The 20,363-nt window shown below is 38.6% G+C and overlaps 1 protein-coding gene across 4 annotated transcripts in view; it reads right to left on the reverse strand.

Moving 5' to 3' along the window:
* RBMS1 (RNA binding motif single stranded interacting protein 1) overlaps nt 1–20,363 on the reverse strand; it is a 141,921-nt gene that overhangs the window by 24,716 nt on the left and 96,842 nt on the right. For all 4 annotated transcript variants that reach the window (XM_038142553.1, XM_038142554.1, XM_038142556.1 and 1 more), the window contains exons 3-4: nt 14,539–14,597; nt 11,628–11,719 (exon numbers count right to left, since the gene is read on the reverse strand). In XM_038142553.1, the coding sequence (XP_037998481.1) occupies nt 11,628–11,719; nt 14,539–14,597 (151 nt within the window). The remainder of the gene's footprint in view (nt 1–11,627; nt 11,720–14,538; nt 14,598–20,363) is intronic.

A 20,363-nucleotide genomic window follows, 5' to 3' on the forward strand; every position in this document is an offset into this window, starting at 1 on the left:
AATGCAAGAGTGGTGGAAAGCACTAAGAAAGCCACATGCAAATTAAGAAGAGAAAAGATTGGAATGACAATCAGAAAATAATATGAGGAAAAAATGAGAAAATGGATTTAAGAGCATGTACATTGCCACAACAATACCAAAGGAACAGAGTGATACAGAAGCAAGTGGGACACTGTGTTGCCTTCCACACATGAGCATTTTTGACTTTTCACCAAACTTTTATGTTATACATTCAGACAATACAAAAGTCTTCCAAAAACTTTCTCTAGAAATGGACAAAATAAGAGAGGAGGGCAGCCAGGAGATGAATAATTAGGGAGGAGACAAATGTAACCACATCTTTGCATTACCCTGATCTTAGGCTATCACTACTTTGTGTTATCTATGTATGTGCCATGAAATGACACCTCAAAGAAACCTTTTTGGTGAAATTGATGATTTCCAGTGTTTGTCTACAGATTTCCCAGCTGTGGCAAGGGAGCATCTCTTTCATGCTGGTGTTCACTAACCATGCTCTGTACTGAAGCACATCCTTGATCTACACAAATTGATGTGACATGACCCTTAAAGTTGTGCTTTGATGTCACCACTGTTACCCTGGTATAAATGTAAGTTTCTGCAGGATGCCCACATTCAGTAGAACTTTTCTGGCATCAGCAGTGATATGATCTGAAATCAATTTTATTGATATCCATATACAATTTTCATAGAATCACAGAATGGGTGACGTTGGAGAGGACCATGTCTGGTCATCCTGGATCACATTGCACAGGATTGAGTTCAGACAGTTCTTGGATATCTCCAGTGAGGGACACTCCACAGTTTCTCTGGTCAATCTGTTCCAGTGCCCAGGAACTGCACAGTAAAGAAGCTCATCCTCCTTTGCAGGTGGAACTCTCTGTGCATTTCTGCCTGTTGTCCTAACGTATTTATTGGTCCCAACATATTCGATGGCACAGTCCACAATGTATTTTCCTGCTGTAAAAGAGGGCTGACTGGCTTGCAGGGAAGTTTGAATCAAATCAGACAACAAAAACAAAATCATACAAAAACACAACACTTGCCTCCTGCCATTAAAGCATTTCTTAAAGTGATTACACTGGATGGATGGTGATATCCTCTCATGCAAAACAGGCATCAATTTGTCATTAATCCCCCCCTTATATTATCTCAGCACTTTAAGTAGCATATTACATAATTTTATAACTTGCCATCTTGGATAGCACCTCTCAGTTTGGGTTAGTTTTTCCTAGGAGGGAAAAAAAAAAGAAAAAAGAAAAAAAGAAAAAGAAGTGTTTGGGCTTGGGGGGAGGTCCCACCTTTAAGGCAATTAAAGGAATTATGCTGTTCCAAAACCAGCGAAAATTAAAAATGGGGAAGAAAATTCTAGGCTGAAAAACCTTTACTTATTTGCATTTTTAGCCCAAGCCTCACATTCAGTTCAAAAGAGTTAATGTTTTGAAGTTTTCCAAAAAGATTTTTAAAGAAATTAGAGGGAAATGTTCTTCCATTTCATCCTCCTGATGTGCATGCCTCTACCACTGGTATGACTGTAATTCCTAGCCATACCAAGATCCCACATACCTTACGAAACAACCTTTTCCAGCTCCCAAATGGTGCCCTCGTTGGCCTCTTTATAGTCCATTATAAATGGCATTTGATCACCCTGTATGATTTTTCTTTTGTTACCTAGCAGAGACATCCCCCTTCCAAAATAATACTGAATCTATATTGTACACAGACAAGTTTGGGGTTCAAATTATCATGGGATATCTGAATTCTTTTTCATATTAGAAAAATTAACAGAAGGAGAAGACAAGAAAATGGATTCACTGTGAGGCCATAGCTGACATTAATATTAATTGCCAGGCAGCATTACAGTAGTTACATCTTGACATTCAGCTCAAATTTCCTCAGGCAGGAATGTGAGATGAAGAACAGCTTTCACAGTGTTAGAACTGGCTTGTTATTTAGCTAGTATTAGGCAATTTTGTTTTGCACTTTGAGATGTGTAGGCTTAACTTCCTTCTTTAATGAGTTATATCAGCAAAAGCTTTAAAGGAGGTTTCAAGCATTGGCATTACAAAATTGCACTTGTAGCCATGGCAAGATTTTCTGAAATTCCAAATAGTATTTGAAATTAAAATTCTGGATGTTTTACTTTTTATTATAGGCTGTAAAATATATTGCAGGCAAATATCCTAAAACTTCCCTAAATAATCTAAAACAGTATATCAGCTGGAAAGTCAGACTTCTTTAATATTTTGACTTAATTTCCTAATGTTTTTATTCTAGAATAACAGAAAGTATAAAAGTATTCTCATTAAAAATTTTAACATTTGAAAAGATAAAAAAGGCCCCATTTTGTTCATAGTAGTAACAGTGTCATTTACATGGAAAAAACAAAAAACAAAAGAACAAAAACCAAGCAACCAACCAACCAACAACAAAAAGACTACATTCAGAATCACCCAACAGAGAAAGAAATTCAGTCAAGTGCAGAAACTCAGAGAACCTGTTCAGGTAAGTGGGTAGAGCACACTCCCCTTCTCTCGGGCACCCATTGCAGCCCAAGGCTTACCAGACTCTCACACTATCCTGGCACTGTATTCAGGATGAGACCAGAAACCTGCCCTGCCAAAAGGGGCACAAGGACCTGCTGCCATTCACTGCACATGCTGGGCATTAGATGCTTGCACTCGTCCATCTACCAGAGAAAACTTCCTGCCACAAAATCATGTGGCACTGCTGCTAGGGAAGGGAATGCTGCACTTTGGAAGAATATTAGTAACTTCACCACTATCCCACATTACAAAGCTCTCGGGAAAAAAAAGAGAAAAAGAAGTGCATCTGAGGAAATTGTTCTAAGGAAATTGTTTTCTCTGAACAGAAAGCATTTTGTGATGGAAAAATTTTACTTGTGTCCCATGAAACAATCTGTGTTTTGCATTATTAATTATTGGGGTTTGGTCAGGCACATGCTGAAAGGCTGACTGGAAACAACTTCTGTTTTCCTGACCCTATCTCACATCAGTCTAGTTCAGCCTGAATACTCCCAGGGATTCAGTTACTTCTGGTTTGATTCTCTGATGGAACACACAGACCACAGCAGACAAAGGGGAGTTTGAAGACATTTCTACACATGTCCATAGCTAGAACTGGTAAAGATGGAAAGCACAGGAGGGAAACAAAAAGCAAAGAAGCTGCCAACAGATGAGGATGTCTCACTGAAATCCTGGAATACAACTTGAAATTTCTTCCATCTGTAATTCTTCCAGCAAAATAGTTGAAATGCCAACAAATACATTCCACAGTGCATTGAGGTGGTATCTGCACTGCAGGTGCAAACCCACGGCCACCCTGGGGAACAGCAGCAGTTCAGCTATAAGGATAAATCACAGAACCACAGAATATCTCAAGTTGGAAGGGACCCATAAAGTTCACCAAGTCCAACTAGGTCAGGACAGATTAATTTAATCCACTTTCTTCACTTTTAGAGAAAAGAAAGAGACTGCCACTGGTTCACAAAAGGGCTCATTTACAACACGTATTTGCAACCCCTACTACTGTTGGCATAGATGCAAAGCAAGACTGAACTTTTTCTAGAGTGTATTTGGAATTTCATACAGTTTGACAGTGGAAGATTTATACCAATTGATGTGCAAAACACCTCCTCTCTTCCTTTGAAAAACTTATTTCACCATGCAGTTTCTGTCATGTCCAGAAGGCTATTAAACCTTGAAACAGATATCTGGGTACATTTTGGGAGACTGTAAGCAGCAAGTTAGCTCCTTCCCCTTGGAACATGCTGGGTTTCCAAGCTGACTTCCAAACAGCAGCCACAGCTAGGATTCTCCTTCCATCTCTGTGCTGTCTTAAACGGAAGGCACTGCACAAAGAAATGTTTGCTTTTGTCATGGAAAATAGTTACAGGTTAACAGGTAAGACTCAGACAGTTAGGAGAAAGACAAACTATTTAAGTCACTCTTCTCCCTCTCTCTCTCTCTCTGGCAAGAAGGATTTTAATACTTTAAGTTCTGTGAATTCTTTTCCTTACCAAAACCTGTCTCACCATTGCTTAATTCACAGAATATTACTATCCTGTCTCAGAAGAGAAAAATAATTCCTTTGACACATGAGGTTTAATTCCTCTTCTGGAATTAAGGAAAAAAAGTGAAACCAGCAAAAATGTCTTCCAACGTAACTCAGCTCAAACATTGCTTATACACTGTGATAATTCTTAGGATTTAAAGGTAGGTGTTCCTCTGTTTAACATCCATGAAATTGTATAAGCCACTTTCCCGTTATATATCTTATCCCGTTAAATCTCTTGAAATCATTTGCATTATTTTATGGAAATGATTAAAAAGATTTACTAAAGTCAATGGGAAGTTCCCTCATTTGGGCAGCAAGCCTCCATTAACATATAATCTACTGAATATAAAATATACGATATTTTTTTGAATTCTATACCATTTAAGGAAAACTGCTTAATTTGTGTGTGTCTTTATATCTCATGCAGGGTTCTCCTTATTAACAGAACCTTCAGCTGCTCCTGAAAGATGCGGAAATTGCTCAGCATTTTCAGATTACAGGGAACGTCAGGGAATTTGTGGACTACTGTAAGTATCCATATTACTGAGAAAACTAGTAAGTCTTGTTTTTAGAAAAGCAAGTCATCAAGTTTCTATCAGTCTTTTCTCTCCAAACACCTTTAGCTGTGTCTCCAGGAGTTCTCTACCAGAACGTAACAATATAAAGACGGAGAGCAGAGCTCTTGCAGAGTAACACTCTGCTTTTTCCCTAAGAGCTCCCAAAGATCATAAGATACAGCATTTCTTATAAAAATGACAGGAATGATCAACTGTTAATATTTATTTCTACAAAAAGAGGTGAGTAGGATTCCTACATAATGTGAAGTGCCCTACCATCATCTGAAAGAAATTAACGAAAACCTCCCTGTGCGTGTGGAATTGTTCCTAAATTGCTAGCAAGAAACTTGGCAAAAGGCAAGGACATCTGTTTTCTGTTGCTCTGTGTAAGGTCAGAGTGAACAGATAGCCATTCAGAAACATGTGACTAGGCACTGCTCACAGCAAGGAAGATCCTCTGCCTGATAGGGAAGGGATTAAATGCTTGTCTGCCTTCATATAGATACTACTTCAAAATGTACAACTGGCCAGTGTCTCACTGAAACATGTCTGTTGTAGCCACAGTTTTACTGCTGTCTGACCACAGACTGTTAACAACACAATTCAGGGAGAAATCACTACCATAATCTTCACTTGTTCCCCAGAACTGCATATGATTAATACACTAAACATTTAAATTTATTTTTACAGGCACATTTGTATTAAGAAGAATTATTTAACTATAATAAGCTTTGTGATCAATCTATCACCTCACGAATACTTTCTTTTTTTACTTCTCGGTGATTGTGCTTACCCTTTGCTAGAAGGGCACGAAGGTGCTCCTTGGGAGCCCTGAATGAGCCCACCCCAGCTCAAAAGAAGGCACCAGACCCTTGTCAGAACAAGCCACAGCACAACTTAGCAACTGAAATAAGACTTTTGTGGGCTGAAGCTCTTTACTCAAGGCAAGTGTTTGTTAACTGTCTATTTAGTGCACTTGCAATTCCTGAAGTGATAGTCATGTGGCTCCCAGGTAAGCAAAATTTGGCTTACCTTCAATTTATTTTATAATGATTTTTAACAACTTTTACGATTATAAGGAGAAAAATTTATTGTATTTATTTAAAATCTGTTCCAGTAAGATTTAATACTATTGCCTACAAAAAGTAGTACAAACTAGGTAAAAAGAAAACTTTCCAAGACAGTTGCTAAAAACTGCTGTAGAAATCTGCTTGAGTTAGCTCCACTTTGCCTGTCATCTGTTCTTTGGCATTCAGAAGCCCAGATGCAGAATAAAAAAATTGCAACATACCTACCTTCTCCAGTTAGATTAAGTGCACTAGCTACCATGGTAACCTGAACTATTTTTCTTACTTTGCTCTGTAGGAATGAAAACTGATTTAATTCTCCAGAAGGTTGTCACAGTGAAGACAAGTACTATAAGCAATACATTACTGAACCTCAAAAAACTTAGCTGTTTCTCATTTTTGCTCAATTAAAACCATGTTCTTCATCAGCAACATAAAGGAAGAGCTGCCTCCAATACATTATACTTATTAGCTGTGGAAAAGCCTTGATTTCTCTTAGAGAGATGAGGACAAGCAGCTAAGCAGCTTTTCCCTCCTGAAGTTCACACTTTATATGATGTGACAATTCATCTTTTCCAAATACACTTGGGGAAAAAAGTCACCTAGAGTAAGTTTAAGGTATAACAGCTTAGGTAAGAAAGATAAAGCTACCTGCACATGGAGAGTACATCACAATTCTGCCTTAGTAACCATGAGTGAAAAATATTAAGATTGCAAATTCAGGTCATCTCTGTACTCCAGAGGATCAACATGAACTCAGACAATGGGCTCATATTTATCATAAGCTAAAACCCACCTCCACATAACACATTTCTGAATCTGATCTGATGCTTTGAGGGCCTGTAGACCACTCCAGAAAACACAAGTTGTGTCTTAAGAATGGTGGAAGTCAGTACGTGATGGGAGAACATCCTTTATATTGTCAGTACATTGTCACTCTGACACAATTCAAATAAGAAACAATTGTTAACACGGCCCAATTTTTTTGCACAAGCTTAAAATATTTGAAAGTATTTAGTGATAAGTTAATGTGAGAGCTAATACAAATAATCAGGACCACACTTCATTGTGTCAGCGGAAGCGAAGATTTTAAGGAGGAGGAAATCCTAACATTATGAATCTGAAGTCCTAAGTCCTAAAAATGTGCAACTCTGGGGAAATCTTCGAATGGATAAACAGTGAGTCTTCCCACAAAAATGCACATTAGTACATAGAACAGCATTCCTTGGCTCAAATTAACAAGTCTCACTGACCACAGAAATCTTCCATGTCTGTGGACTACTTTCATGGCTTCTATTGTAAGTATAAGTTTTCTAAAGGCAATTTTATCCTTCCATAGGAAAAAAACACAGGAAAACACAAACTGGAAAATAATGAATATCAACTGTTTAAGTCATATATTATCTTGACTATCTTATAGTGAAGGTGTACATATAGAACTACAAATCTCATGAGGAGAGAGAGAGAATCAAAGAGACAGGAGAAGACAAGGACTTCAATAACAAAATGTGGGGCATCAGGGTCATTGAGTCCATCACAGCTGTGTTGGACTTGGATGGCCTAAACAATTTTAAAGACTACACTGATTTTAAACACATGGTTGAAGTTCAGTTGTGAGAATGTCCATTAATACTTCTTGTGATGCCTAAAGTACGTTGCAAGCCCTTTGCAAAAAGTGGTAATTCTGTTTGTAGATACAAGCCTTTCACTATTATCTCAGAAATCTGTCAGCCTACCAGGAGATGGACAATCTGGTTGTACAAACGTCTCTGCCAGGCCAGGAAGGAGTTAACACTCAATGAAGTCTGAGCTGGCAGAGCCACACTGGTGTTCTAGCTGGTTTGTGCAGCTCCACATTGCTGTCAGTATAATTTAGATATTCTCTTGCTGACTTTATCTGGGCTGCAAACACAATGATTCTCCTCCTGTCTTAAGTTTGCTAGACAGAAAGATGAGAAGAACTGTGGGCCTGATTAATCCTTCTTACTTAGCAGCTCTTTTTTGCCTTTTATGTTTATACATTAGTTTACATCCAGATAGTAAGAATCAGTCAACTTTCCATTTGAAACAGTTGCTTCAGTAGCTACAGTTGAATTCAGTTAACACCATTTGATGAGACAGAACTTGGTCTGAGTAGTGACTTGGATGCTTTATGTTAACCTCAAAGTCAAAAGCCTATGAGAATTCAGGTGTCTGATATCTCCACAGCATTTACACCTCACCATTTCTAAAACATCCTTACACAGTCTCAGTATTTTAAATCTCCATTCAAAATACCAATATATAGTTGATTTTCTGTGTGCATCTATCTTCCTATACACAAAGTCCCTTTCTGCCTGCTCTGAATAATGCCAAAACCTAGAGTTATCTCACTTTTACTTGCGGGGTGGTGGGAAGAGAAGAGAGTTCTCAGAAGAATCACTCTGACAGTGACCACAACTTTTCTAAGAAACAAAATTGTCAGTGCTTTTCAATACTACTACTAATCTTACCTACGACTGCACAGCTCTACAAAATCACAGCTTTTGAACTTATGATTCTTGGTTTATAATCACTCCTCTAGGAGCAAGAACATAAACTAGGAAATTTTGATAAATTAAAAGGAATCAGAATAAAAATTGGACACCCAGAAGTTACTAACTAGTTTAGAAATAACATTACACTTGCAAGACACGGATTTGATCTGCTGAGTAAGAGAGAATCTACTGATTAGTACTGGTGAACCCTGAAACAAGCTGGCAACCAGTAGAGCTCACATCATCTGATCCCCTTCCACAGCCACTTACATACCCTGAAAAAGATGGACTTACCATTAACAATACTCAAGTGGAAGAGAGGAGAGGGGCAAGAGCTTGTTAAATTCATTTTAAATTTCCATACAAAAACTATTCCCATCCCCTGGCTATGCAATTATCATCTTATATGAGGTCTTAGCCACATTTTCTGGCCAAAAGGAAACATTGGAAACACTTGCTTCAGCAGTGACCAGAAGACACTGGTAACCAGCAGAAAGCAAAACTCTTCCCAGGCTGCTTTGTCTTAGTCAATTTGTCTTAGCCAATTCAGATCTCAGAAAAAGCAGAATGGCTGAAGATATGGTATTTCATGAGCAATGGACTGACACAGGGTTTCGTTATCGTGGCATCTCCTGAGTGGTGGCCACTTCTCCACAACAATGACTCCTGGAACAGATTTGGCAGGATTTGGCCTGAAGCCATATTTTGGGCCCTAGGCCTTCCCATTCTGCTCAGCAGTAGCGAAACATAGCAAGTGGGATTTTTCTCAAGTCAGATCAACTTGGAAGCAGACTGCCAAATACAGCATGATTTTACCCCATGGATGGGAAAATAGTAACAACAAGAACAACAACAATAATAATAGTAATAATAACCTGATATTTTTTAAAGTAATATAACTGCAATTCGAAGTTACCTCTACAAAACAGCAAAAAATTTTAATACATAAAAATAAGAACCACTTCCACTACAGCAGGATTTGCGGATGAACTTACTGATGTGAGTAGTTTTTATCTCACTGACCTAGAGCTACAGCAGGACACTGCAAAAAGGACTTTATGGCAGCCAGAGTCAGAACAAGGCTTCAGCAAGAACATTTTCCTCCCCGTTCAGCTGCTGTGGGTCAGGAACCACATCTGAGGGGAGGGTAAGAGCACTGAGGAACTGTGCTGCTCCTCACACCCTGGGCACAGAGTAATTACAACACCTTCCCATGGGTAAATCACCCCAACAGGCATGGATTTCCTCTTTGAAACAGCAGCAGCTGTGGTGGTCAGTAAGGAAATCGATTGCCCAGACAGGCAGGAAACTCCTCAAATCCTTCTCTGTGACACTCAGGCTTAAGCCTGAAGCAGTGTCACTGCAGGACCACCAGCCACGGCACAGGCAGTCACATGCAAAAGGATAAAATACTAAACACACAAACACAAACTTTTATAGTGTCTTGCATGTGAAGAGTGTGATTTGCTAATCTTGCCAAAGCAACTGTGACTGGCCATTCCCAGTCTGGAGGGTGTAAGTAGAGATAGAGTTTTTCAGACAAAAGGAGGATCTAAGTAGAGATAGGGTTTTTCAGACAAAAGGAGAGCAGCATTGCCCAGGGGGAAAAAAAAATCCAACGGCTCAAAACAGACAAAAATCAAAGCACTCAAAATCATAGTCACTAGTGACTGTTTGCTGTGGTACTGTTCATTGGGCTGGTTTAGGGGTTGGTCTTTTTAATAATTCAAACACTCTCTGTGTTAAGAAGCAGAACAAGTTTCACTGGAATGCAAACCTCATAGTTACAGGTTTCCCACAGGTCATCAAGCTTGACACAGGGTCAGAAAAACACCCAAACCTTTGGGATATTTTGATGCACATTATTTCATTAATGCTAACAAAAAGAAATATTACCAATCTTGCACATGTCAGGGGAAATGAGTCAGAAATACATACTATAAAAGAGATAAAGAAACTACTCAGTAGGTTACCATAGTTAATTATTAGAGCTTTTCCATCTACTCAAGAAAACAATTAAATCAGTCATCAAAGTTCATTAAGAAAATGAATTTACATTACTTCAAAATCTTTTTTTGCCCCTCCTACCTAGATATCATATCCATAAGGTGGCAGACAGAACTTTGAAAAATCTGGGGTATATTTTAAAGTGATCACCTAAAATCTAAAGATTTAATAAATGGCCTTTATTAAGCACACATAAAACCTTTTAAAAGGGAAAAAACCCAAGTGTTTTCCAGTAAGCATGTATGTTTGTGTCATGGCTGTAATGAAACACGCATTAAGTATGAAACATATGGTTTCCATTTTGTTGCCCTGGAATCCATCCAAAGACATTTATGTTGTTAGCTTAACTGTTCTCTTTAGCTGAGAAGCTGTGGAAAATATCTCATCTGAAAAAAATCTGTACCTAGTGGATAACTAAAAAAGATTTGCTAGATTTTTAGCAGACTGTTTTAATAAAAAAGCCTCTGAGATTACTAGATTTTAGGTTTTTTAATTAGTATATAATTTTCAAACTAAAAACAAATTTGCTTTAAGAGGTACCAAAATTCTATCCACATAATATACTGATAATATTATCCTTAGTTAACAAATTTGTAGAGGTGTTTATGGCTCTCTTTTGGAACCAGGCCATCTGACCCAACAAGAATGCATGACGGTATCATTGCTGAAGTATCATCTCCCTAACTTCATAAGAGAGCACTGAAGATGCTCTGAAGATCACATCTGGCTAGTAAGCTGGTTCAGAGGCAAGGTTCATTAAAAATTAGAGAAAAAGAAGATAGCTCTTATTCTGTAATTTTTTAATAATTCCTGGGTTTGCCTTGATGCAGAAGTAGGTCAGCCAAGAGCTGGCTAAGAATTTCAAAGTATCTATCATGAATGCTCAGATTCAAATTTTATTTATATTAGCAGAAAATATACCAGAAGGGCTGAAAAAAATGTTCAAATGTTAAATTTTGCCATGGTATGCTCAAAAATTAATCCATAAATCTCAAGGCTTCTAACCTCAGTAACAAACAGACAATCCATTAAACCTTTCATACCTTTGTGCTGTAAACCAATTCATTAAGCCTGCTGTAGTTTTTACAAACCATTGCTAAACTTTTGTTTGATGAAGCCAGTGGAAAAGACTATTATGAATAAATTGATAAATGCAATGAGATCAGTTTGGAGACTTTATAATTTCATGCTTCTTTATTTAATTAGTTGGGATAAGGCAGACAAAACTCTCCATTTTCTTACCTTAATAATCACATGGCTTGAGAATTGTGCTCTCTGTAAAGGGCCCTGCAGCTGGAAACTCCACACTGCCCTTGTTGTGCCACTGTACAAGCTTGTTCACCCTCACAACCCATTGCAAGAATTAGCTGGTTATTTTAACTCACCTTTGCCATCTGTGCTTGGACTCCACTGGCCTTTAAAGCAGAAACTGCCTTCTGAGCAGCTGCTGGGCTGTCAAAGTCAACGAAACCATAACCTGAAAGAGAAAACATCATTTTGTTAAGAAGACAGCAACCAGCTTACAAACAAACACTTCACAGCCAACACTCGTGCTCCTGGCATGGTTATTTAATACAATTTTCTTGTTGTTTAAGAGGGACCATTTGAACTCCAGGTCTTCATGAAGCGTCCCCCCAAAATAAAAACACCAGCAAAGCTCTTGAACCTTGAACTGGTGGGGATCTGCCCTAGTGGAACAAATCCATTTCTATGTCCACTCATTATAAGAATTTTGGCCAAATTGCTAACAAGCAGTACAGTGCTTTGCTTTATATTATCTGGTATGTAACTTTTAACAGCAGATTATTTCAGAGATCACCAAATAAAGCATCATCTGTTATTTTTTCTGAAGTAAAGTCTTATTGCAGTTTGAATAAATGACAAGTAAGTCTGTAAGTTACTTTTCATTTCTTCAAAAATTTTTGGGAGAGGAATTTAGTTTAAAAGACACAGATCTACCCAATTTTTGGTAAATTACTTATCTCACTGTATATACATAAAAGACAGTTAAATTTAAAAGTGAGTGAAAACCCATCTTCAGTGAAACCAAAAGGTTTTTTGCTATTATTGAAAAAATATGAAAAACTGTCCTGAAAGTATTTTCTATGCCCTATAATGCAATCTTTATTTATTAAAATAAGCTCAACATCAATTGAAACAAATTCCATACATTTGCAATAACCTCTTTTCTTATTCTGAACAAGAACACGTAACTAAGGGGTTCCAGGATGCCCAAATTGCAATATACCTTGGCCTTAACAGACACTGACCTTACAGGCTGGGATTTTTAATCCAGCCTGGGAATTGGAGGCTCAAGGCTCACCAAGAAGTAGTCAGAGTTTGGAAGCTACTTCCACTAGATGTTATCCCAAACCTCATTATGCATTTTTCAATCCCCCTCTTTTCCACCAGTGAGCTGCCCAAGTATTAATAAAATCCCTTTCCAGAGTTAAAGTTGGGGTATAAGAAAACGAACAAAAAAACCAACAATGAAATAACCTCTGGAGGAGAAGAAAATGGAAATATTTCTTCAAAATATATTACAATTTTCTTACAATATATTTATACTGAGAAAATGTTGTCTAATGTTATAACAGAACAAGCTCTTAACTCAAGAAAAACAACTCAAGCATCCTTGTACATCAGTGCAAGCTTATTTATGCTGCCAAGAAGCTGAAGAAAGCAGCATATTGTTTTGTGTAACACGTGGTGGTGTGGATTGTTAAATCCTGACATGAAACAAAGTGAATTAGTTCATATCAAGTTTTGTGCTGCCAAGGCAAGACTAACTTCCCATACCCCAAACTAGCTCTCCACACCCATGGCAGCCTGGGTTATCACCAACACACCGCAGGGTGTAATACAGACAAAGTTACACACTGACACCAAGCATGCCATCAAAGCTGGCTTTGCCACCTTCCAGATGATATAGAAACTCAATTGCTCGTTGTTCCAGTTAGTTTAAACTCCATGGTGTGTTTTCTGGCAAAAGCCAGAGATGCTGTCAATCTTTTGGTTAAATTCCAGTTAGATATTTACATTCTGCCTACTTATGTTCCCATTGCAATTTCAGCGACAAGCAGTGAGCTGCTCTGGAGCCTTACCTTGCAGTGTACTGTCACAACAGGCTGTTAGCTGCTGCTTTTCATCAGTGAGATTTAAATTCTATACTGAAAAAGTCATCTTAAATCTCTCAAAGAATTAATGTGAGAATTTCTGTATCTCTGATAGGACTACTGAACACTTCAGGAACTGACAGAATGGACAGACTAAATCCGTTAAGTGCAATCATATGCATTAAGTAATTAAAATAATTGAAAAGGGCATCTCCTTTTTCCTAGTTACAATGTCATCTGCATACAAGCTAGGAAAAAATTTTCTAGAAATTTCAGTTTCTGAACTGTCAGTGCCTCTTCAAGTTGCTTAAGATGGGGAGTTGAGAAGCTATGTCCCTGCACTGTTTCCAAATTCTGCACAAAAGCTTTGTCTTAATTAATGATGAACTCTCCTCCTATCAGCTTTCTGCTCATTCATGGGCGTTATACATATTAACACTGCTCAATCAGCTGACTTAATATTTCACTTTGCTCAGAAATTATCCTCTTAATTGTAAAAAATTAAAGTCTGAAAGCTGGCATTTCAGTGTCTGCTACCACACCTTCTCCCACCACAAACATGCTGGGATCTGAATTGCTGCAATTGCAGTGAGTGATGAAAACCCACAAACTGATATATTCAGCTTATCTAGAGGAGTTCTAATTTTTTTTTTCCAGCTGCAATTACTTCATTGAAAATGAACCCTCTCTTTGCTCCCAATACATTCAATAGAACATAACAAAACACAATTAGAGTACTGGAACATGTAATTAAGTGCTGCTTCAAGCTACACTAATCAATGGAGCTTATTTCCACAATGTATAATTTTTTAAGATGCTTAGTATAGTTGAATGGTCATCTGCAAGCTTTCCTAGTTTCTCCAGGCAAAAGGGGAAAAGCTGCTTTTAACTCCATTTTTGTTTTTAAAATAGAGGCAAGCTGCCAGCCAGCACTGTGCATGTCAGCTTCACTCTGGCTTGGCTGCACCACCACCACCGGCTGCCTGCCAGCTCCACTGGAGGCAAATGCATTGAATACACCAACCACCAGCAAGAATAAAACTCGTTTAGGAGCAAGAATGGGAAAAAAAAACCAAACCAAACCAACAAAGGTAAAATGAACTTAAAGTACAACATTAATGCACTTTATAGAATCATTATGACTTTCAGGAGAACACAGTAAAAAGGAAAATATACATACCTTTGCATTTGTTTGTAGTCTTGTCCAAAATAGCCTTCGTGGATACAATTTTCCCATACCTAAAATGTATTATAAATGTGTAAGGAAAATGAGAAAAGAACATCCTATTATAACAAACACACAAATCACTTAATTTTATATCCTAGTACCCTTTACTCAATGCAAAATGAAACCATTTTTATAGGCTATAATTATGGAATGCAAACTCATACATAGATGGAAGTGACAAAAAACATCAACAGTTTCAAGCACGATCTTGTTCTATATTCTCAGTGGCACCACAGAATAAGGCAGAAAACAGTGCTTTATAGAAAAGAACTCCAGGCAGTTAAAATCCTGGTACGTATAACACACCATGTTATAGATATAAGCTGGGACTCTCTCAGTGTATAGTCCAGTTAGAGCAGACCAGTTGCCTTGACAGTGGTAGGCTTGCTGGCTAGCACAGTATGGACATAGAAAAAAAAAAAAAAAAGAGGGAAACCCCCAAAACTGCGAACACAAAAATATTACATCTGATTTAACATTATTCTGTTCTGGAATGTGACAAGTGGAAGACTAATGTAATGAAAGCTGATCAACAAAGCTGGCAAAAAAAAATCTGTACATTTCTGTAAATATAAGCAATTTCAACTAAAACAAAAACATCCCTTAGGAAAGTTTCAATTTTCTTCTTATTGCCAGTTTCTTAGCTTCTCAGTACCTGGTAAGCCCAGTCTGCTATGCAGCCCAAAGGTGAGCACACAGTGATCTCAGCAACTAAGCTTGGGAAACAGATGGACAGCAGTCCCAGCTATAAGAAAAATAACTGTTTCTGAAGCGCTCTGCAAAGTTTATCAGAATTAGGTATCTTGATCATTTCTAGGGTAGAATTTGTTCCTGCTTGCAATTTCCCTTGGAATAAAAATCCCACTTTCAATTTAAAAACAGCAGTTCTCTTGGCCTGCATATGGAGCACAGGTTCCCCAAGCTCCTTGCCACATCCCCTCTGTTTGCTTGTCAACAACACTTGTTAGGGTGCCCTGAACATGGAAGAGAAAAATGATGCAAAAGGAGTTTGCTTTCACCTGAGAGTATAACGTAACTTATTACACTAACAAGTATATCTATGCACTGTATGCTAAGAGACTCTTTGTACAAGAACCCAGAATTATGAGAAGAGTTATCAGCCTACGAAAGGGGAATTTGGGGGAAAATGAAGTTTTGTCATCTTGCCTGCTAAACAGAAATTCAACAGAGTGAGTATAATTTCAAAACATACTACGCCAAAAGACAACTATTCTGCAGTAGTTGTATTAGTCTTAAAAATTCTTCAAAGAGTATTAGAAGCCTAATAAATTAAGCTTCATTTATTAAGAGTATTCAATTAACTGTTCACTTGCAAAGTGATAGTTATTCAAAGGCAAAGCCTATTTATAAAGCACTTTCCCCACAGAGAGCATTTAAATACACCTTTCAATACAGCTATCACTCTTTGTGACCAGTTTCAAGACCCTGCTGCTTATGCAATAGTTATTGGATGGCTTCAAATAATTGCAAGGGAGTAAACCTGGGACACAAGCCACGAGGTGAGTGTTTCCTTCTTTTATCTGAAATTGTGAGCATCTACACTGATATAAAATAGAACTATCCATCTATAGCCTAAAAACATACAAACATCAATGAAACTCAGTGCATACCTCAATTTACCATTTTAGAAGCTGTAATAAAGCAAGAAAAATTGTGCATAATAGTTGGAGCAGGCACATCCTTATTCATACCACTTATTTTCCAAATATGTCATTCCATTCAGGAAGCTTTATAGCCCCTAAGTCAAAACTTCTCACGTTTTCTCCAGACTTTTCTGAGTGCAGAGCAAAAGCACATGCTACAAATGAGAGAGGCAAACTGCTCAGGGCGCTTGTACCCAGCAGGACATTTGACAGCCAGCATTCTCCATATCCTTTCAAGCTCTCTAAAGCTTCTGAAGTAAAGAGCTACATAGCCTTTTGTGGGGAAAAAAAGTCCCTGAAGGATGATCTTGTCTCTGCTACTGTGTCAGTTCTTGAAAGTGCAGAAAGTGGTGGTGGTGAAGAAACCCAGCCCTGGGTATTTCTGTGAGCGCAGTGACCTGGCCAGCTGGCTCAGGGCTGCCTTGAACTGCTCTGGCCCACGCTGCTGATGTTCACCAGCCCATAAACCGGTCTCTGCACAGCTGTTCTTTACAGAAGCTTCGTGGACCACCTTCCACTGTGCAAAGATGCCTTAGTGATTTATTGCACTGTCCTAGATAGCACAGCTCCTGCAAAGAACCCGCTACCGTGGAAGGCTGCCAAGAAATTTCAGCAGTGTGAGTCTAGGAACAAAGTGGGACCCTGTATAACAATAGCAGCTATCGTCAGGATTTCTCCTACGATTTTCCCTCCCATGTATAAGTTGTTCTCCACTCATGCCATGAGGCACAGAAAAGCAGTTTACCCACCCTGAGCCTGGCCAGCAGGATGCACCACCTCCTTGTACCCAGCATGTGATCTAATACCAGGGGAATTACTCCTTGCAGTTTCTCCCAAGTGCTTCCTTCAAATTATCACAAAAATTTTTCTTACCCATGAATTCTACAGTCGTTATACTCTGCTTTTAACACAAGCTCCTGTCTTCAACTGCTCATTTATTGGGTAAAACTGCAATCAAGACCCTGCAGAAATCAATGAGCTATAAAACACACCAGTCATGATGCAAACTGGTATGTATTGCCTGCTTACAAAAAGAATTATAGCAAGCAAGAGAAAATTTGTATTCCAAAGACGTCTGTGATGCTAGGTTTTGCCTGAAGATCCTAACTCCTCTCAAAGCCTATATACAATCTAGTTGTCTAAGGCATTTGCTGAGGGTTCTCTCCTGCTCCACAGCCTTACTGCATGCTTGGTGAGATTTTGTACCCACAGCAAAGCACTGTTCCATGGCTGGCAGAATCACTTCTACAGCAATTGCTGTTTGCTCATTCCATCTCAGCTGGAACAGTTTTTTAAAACATGCTTTCTTTTAAACTAAGAACTAGTCTTTAGAAGTAACTGCTAATCTGGCTGGTGACAAGCAACTAGGTATTTCTTACTAAGCAAGTTATTTTTCTCCCCAAAATAACATCAAACTCATGTTCAACAGCAATAGAGAGTTCCTTCTTTTTTTTTTTTTTTAATTTTGAGTGCTTTTAACACATTCTTCAGTCTGAATTATGTTTGGAGATGGAAAGATGCTTTCAGCTTTGCATCTTTTTTCTATACAGTATTTGTACCAATATCAACTCACACATTGAGAAAGAGAGGGCTTGGGTAAGAGGCAGGTAAATAATTGCCAGGGTGCACTGGCTATGGGATTAACAGGGGTGTGCTCAGTAACTGCCTGTGACCCAGTGTACAAGGTATAGTTGTGGTACAGAACACCAATACAAATGTCTGGCTGGACAGAAGATAAAGAAGAAACATGTTCAAAGCCAAGCTAGGAGGAAATGCAGTCCAGCTGCTTAACAGGATAATGTTTACTACTGCTCATTATATCCTCACAGTGCAGAAATGAAAAAATAACCCTCACCTGGCTCATGCAGCCCCAAAATCTATTGCCAGGCGATAAGAATGTCAAACACTGCACCGTATACCTCTGTCTTACATGCTTTTGAAGAGGAAGACTTGAAGTGAAGCACCACCACATAATTTTTTTTAAGCATATTGTTCAGCAACATGGTCAAAACCAGTGCAAACAATCATCCTGACAGATTTGCCGGAAATAGCTAGGGATGCATTCAACATTTAAAACATCTCTGAAGCCTAATTTAGGCAACCTCCACAATGCTGAAAGAAAAGGGTCTTTAGAAAACCAAGTACATGAATCAACCTGAACCACTATTTATTTTTCTCCCTTTGTACATCTGGCAGTATGATGAACATATGTGGAAACGTGAGCGTGAAAAGACGCCATCACGAGCATGACAAAGAATGGGGAATGAAGTAGTTTGACATCTCTGCCCCAAGTGCTGTTTTGAGTGTTGAAAGAACTTATCTTTGTGTGCATTAGGGGAGGTACAGTAAGAACAGGCAGTGAGAGGTTTGATAAGGTTTGTCTGGAATGAATTGTTCAAATCTGTGTCCACAACATAATGTAATATATCTCATACCACCATGCTTACAGTGCTTCCCTTTGCAGTACTCTCAACTTGTCTTCCAGCTTTTGCTGTGAAGGATTTCTCCACCACAAGATGTTGATTTGGACAAAAATATGCCAGAAGGATCTCTGCTACCATGGAAAGTCCTTGCCTTTAAATGCTGCTTAGGTCCTCCATCCTGAACTGTCCAGAACTTTGTGTTGAAATGAAAAGTGATCTCCCTTTGCTTAAGTCCAGTCCAGCTATAAAAGAACATTCCCAGAGATCCTGCTGTTACAGTTTGCATTACTGTAGTGCTGTCAAAACTCCTCTGATATACAGAAATGCTGCATATTTTCTGTGTTTGTTGCAGATTAATTTTTACATCTTAGAATCTTATCACTGCCCTCCATGGAATGCTCTTATTTTTAAGATCCAGAACTGTGTCGTAAAACCAGACCCGGATTTCATAACCTGTAAGTGGCTCCAACTACATTAATTAACTTTAAGGTAGAATTGTGAAAGGAAAGAGAACCTGGCTGAAGACAAAATATTCTGACAGAGGGCCAATATTCTCATCAGGTGGAATCAGACTCAAAGACTGGGTAGAGCACAACAAACAGGCAGATCTGGCAAGGGGTTTCACATAGGAGAGCAGATCAATTAATCCCAAAATAAAATGCAGCTGCTGAATACACCCACACCAAAATAAATTGTAGTTTTGACTAGGGTAAGCAACTAGATGAAAATGCATAAGGCAAATCTTTATAAGCAATTCCTATACACCAATTGTAACACCAAAAAGAAAAAGTAGGTTGGCCTGCTTGGTCTGTAAATCAGCTTTAAAAATAAAAGAGACAACAGCAAAAACAAAGAAAAAATTTCTTATTCACCACACAGCATGGTCAGTGGGTACCTTACATGTACTCTAAATGCAGCAAATTCTTGTTTGAAATGAAATCATGTTGTCTTTCAGTATGACCTCAAATCAATGCACACAACAAACATGGACTTCGGCAAACCAGTGACGTGCAAATTTTAAGATCCTCACCTCCCCAAACAGAGTATTCTGTTTTGAGCACTGTGACTTAAAACATTTATATGCAACTGATGGTCTTACTAGCCAGACCCACACCACCATCTATCCTGCTTGTCGAGTGGGTGGAAGCCATTACATTCATCTCAGTTGAGACCTGACAAGGAAAAACCCTAACTGCCCATGGGAAGGCCTAATCTCTGCTGGAGTTCCCAGTTCCTCTGTAACACCTGGTGCAGAAGGAGCAAAGAAAATTCCCTGGGTCTGAGAAAAAGAGCCAAAGGAGTTGTCAGCAAGAGCTGACTTGGTACAGCTCGCTCCTGTTCCTCACTGGTCTTCCCGTGTTCAGCGCATTTCTAAGCCAACAGCACAGCCAAGGGAACATGATCAGCCCCATCAATCTTTTCTCCTGGATCCAAAACCCAAGCATAAAAAGTTTTATCTGGCTCCCACACCTCCGCCTCTCTGCTGCATTTTAAAAAAATGTGTACTGAACCTTAAGCTCCTGGTCCCTTTTAAGCTTAGACAAACACAGGGAGTTTTTGTTTCTCTATGTATCAAATTTTCAATTTTTCAGTACGGGGAACTTTGGAAAATAGTTGTCAATACACACTACTAGTTCTTGTGATAGACAACTCTGATCCCACTCTTTAGTTATGGGTAAACGTTTCTTAC

The sequence above is a fragment of the Motacilla alba genome, chromosome 7 (assembly GCF_015832195.1).
Source record: "Motacilla alba alba isolate MOTALB_02 chromosome 7, Motacilla_alba_V1.0_pri, whole genome shotgun sequence".
Classification (NCBI taxonomy): Eukaryota; Metazoa; Chordata; class Aves; order Passeriformes; family Motacillidae; genus Motacilla; species Motacilla alba.